This window comes from Limulus polyphemus, unplaced genomic scaffold (assembly GCF_000517525.1).
Source record: "Limulus polyphemus unplaced genomic scaffold, Limulus_polyphemus-2.1.2 Scaffold10647, whole genome shotgun sequence".
Taxonomy (NCBI): Eukaryota; Metazoa; Arthropoda; class Merostomata; order Xiphosura; family Limulidae; genus Limulus; species Limulus polyphemus.
Genome location: NW_013676257.1, coordinates 1 through 1,927, shown reverse-complemented (window position 1 = coordinate 1,927; position 1,927 = coordinate 1). Strand labels below are relative to the sequence as shown.

At 31.9% G+C, this 1,927-nt stretch overlaps 1 protein-coding gene across 11 annotated transcripts in view; it reads right to left on the bottom strand.

Moving 5' to 3' along the window:
• LOC106476464 (traB domain-containing protein-like) overlaps window positions 1-1,372 on the bottom strand; it is a 12,870-nt gene extending 11,498 nt beyond the window's left edge. For all 11 annotated transcript variants that reach the window (XR_002609177.1, XR_002609178.1, XR_002609180.1 and 8 more), the window contains exon 1: window positions 1,205-1,372. Coding sequence is in view for 1 of the 11 variants with exons in the window: in XM_013937121.2 (XP_013792575.1) it covers window positions 1,205-1,315 (111 nt within the window). In the remaining 10 variants the exon portion in view is untranslated. The remainder of the gene's footprint in view (window positions 1-1,204) is intronic.
• Window positions 1,373-1,927: the final 555 nt, after the last annotated feature.

The window sequence follows — 1,927 nt, the reverse complement described above, 5'->3', positions numbered from 1 at the left end:
TCTCATCTATGAGTATTTTACCAGTGAACTTAAGATTAATTCATTGTGTCCAGTTACATCTCATCTATGAGTATTTTACCAGTGAACTTAAGATTAATTCATTGTGTCCAGTTACATCTCATCTATGTGTATTTTACCAGTGAACTTAAGATTAATTCACTGTGTCCAGTTACATCTTATCTATGAGTATTTTACCAGTGAACTTAAGATTAATTCATTGTGTCCAGTTACATCTTATCTATGAGTATTTTACCAGTGAACTTAAGATTAATTTACTGTGTCCAGTTACATCTTATCTATGAGTATTTTACCAGTGAGCTTAAGATTAATTCACTGTGTCCAGTTACATCTCATCTATGAGTATTTTACTATGTCTAGTTACATCTTATCTATGAGTATTTTATTGTGACCAGTTACATTTCATCTATGAGTATTTTAATATGTCCAGTAATTCACTGTGTCCAGTTACATCTCATCTATGAGTATTTTAATATGTCCAGTAATTCACTGTGTCCAGTTACATCTCATCTATGAGTATTTTACTATGTCCAGTAATTCACTGTGTCCAGTTACATCTTATTTATGAGTATTTTACTCTGTCCAGTAATTCACTGTGTCCAGTTACATCTCATCTATGAGTATTTTACTCTGTCCAATAATTCACTGTGTCCAGTTACATCTTATTTATGAGTATTTTAATATGTCCAGTAATTCACTGTGTCCAGTTACATCTCATCTATGAGTATTTTACTCTGTCCCTCTAATAATACTAACTTACCTATAAGCTTACCAGTCTAATAGCATCTCTGATAATACTAACTTACCTATAAGCTTACCTGTCTAATAGCATCTCTGATAATACTAACTTACTTACAAGCTTACCTGTCTAATAGCATCTCTGATAATACTAACTAACCTATAAGCTTACCTGTCTAATAGCATCTCTGATAATACTAACTTACCTATAAGCTTACCTGTCTAATAGCATCTCTGATAATACTAACTTACCTATAAGCTTACCTGTCTAATAGCATCTCTGATAATACTAACTTACCTATAAGCTTACCTGTCTAATAGCATCTCTGATAATACTAACTTACCTATAAGCTTACCTGTCTAATAGCATCTCTGATAATACTAACTTACCTATAAGCTTACCTGTCTAATAGCATCTCTGATAATACTAACTTATCTATAAGCTTACCTGTCTAATAGCATCTCTGACTTTCTCCAAGTTCATATTTCGAGACTCCTCAAGTATTGTCTTTTCATCTAAAGCCAATATGTTGGCTCTTCTTCTACATAATTCCACCATCACTATGTCTGGCTGGGTGGCAATAATAGTCTGAAATATTTGAAACAATTATCGATCTGTAGTCAAGAAACTTCCAAGTCCTATGAATTAGACAATTTTTTGCAAATAATTTTGAAAATTTTTAAGAATTCTTACATGTTAGAAAGCCCAAAACTTTATTAACACATTCAGTTAATTCATAACACACAAAAATAAACACATTTCTTAACTTTAAATTAACATTCGTAAACTGTGAAACTTGTAATCACACTAGGCTAATAGTTCAGTGCTAAAGAAGCTTCTTATCTCCATAAACCCAAAAAGTGTTAGTTTTGTTACAAGTACAAGCTACATTAATGGTTCTATGGTGATAGTACATGTTGAAAGTTACAAAAGATGTTCAAGAAGAAAGGATTTTGAAGAAAAAGTCTTGAAGAAGAGCTACACTGCATTCCCATTTGGTAAAATACTCATAGATAAGATGTAACTGGACACAGTGAATTACTGGACAGAGTAAAATACTCATAAATAAGATGTAACTGGACACAGTGAATTACTGGACAGAGTAAAATACTCATAGATGAGATGTAACTGGACACAGTGAATTACTATGCTATTAGACAGGTAAGCTTA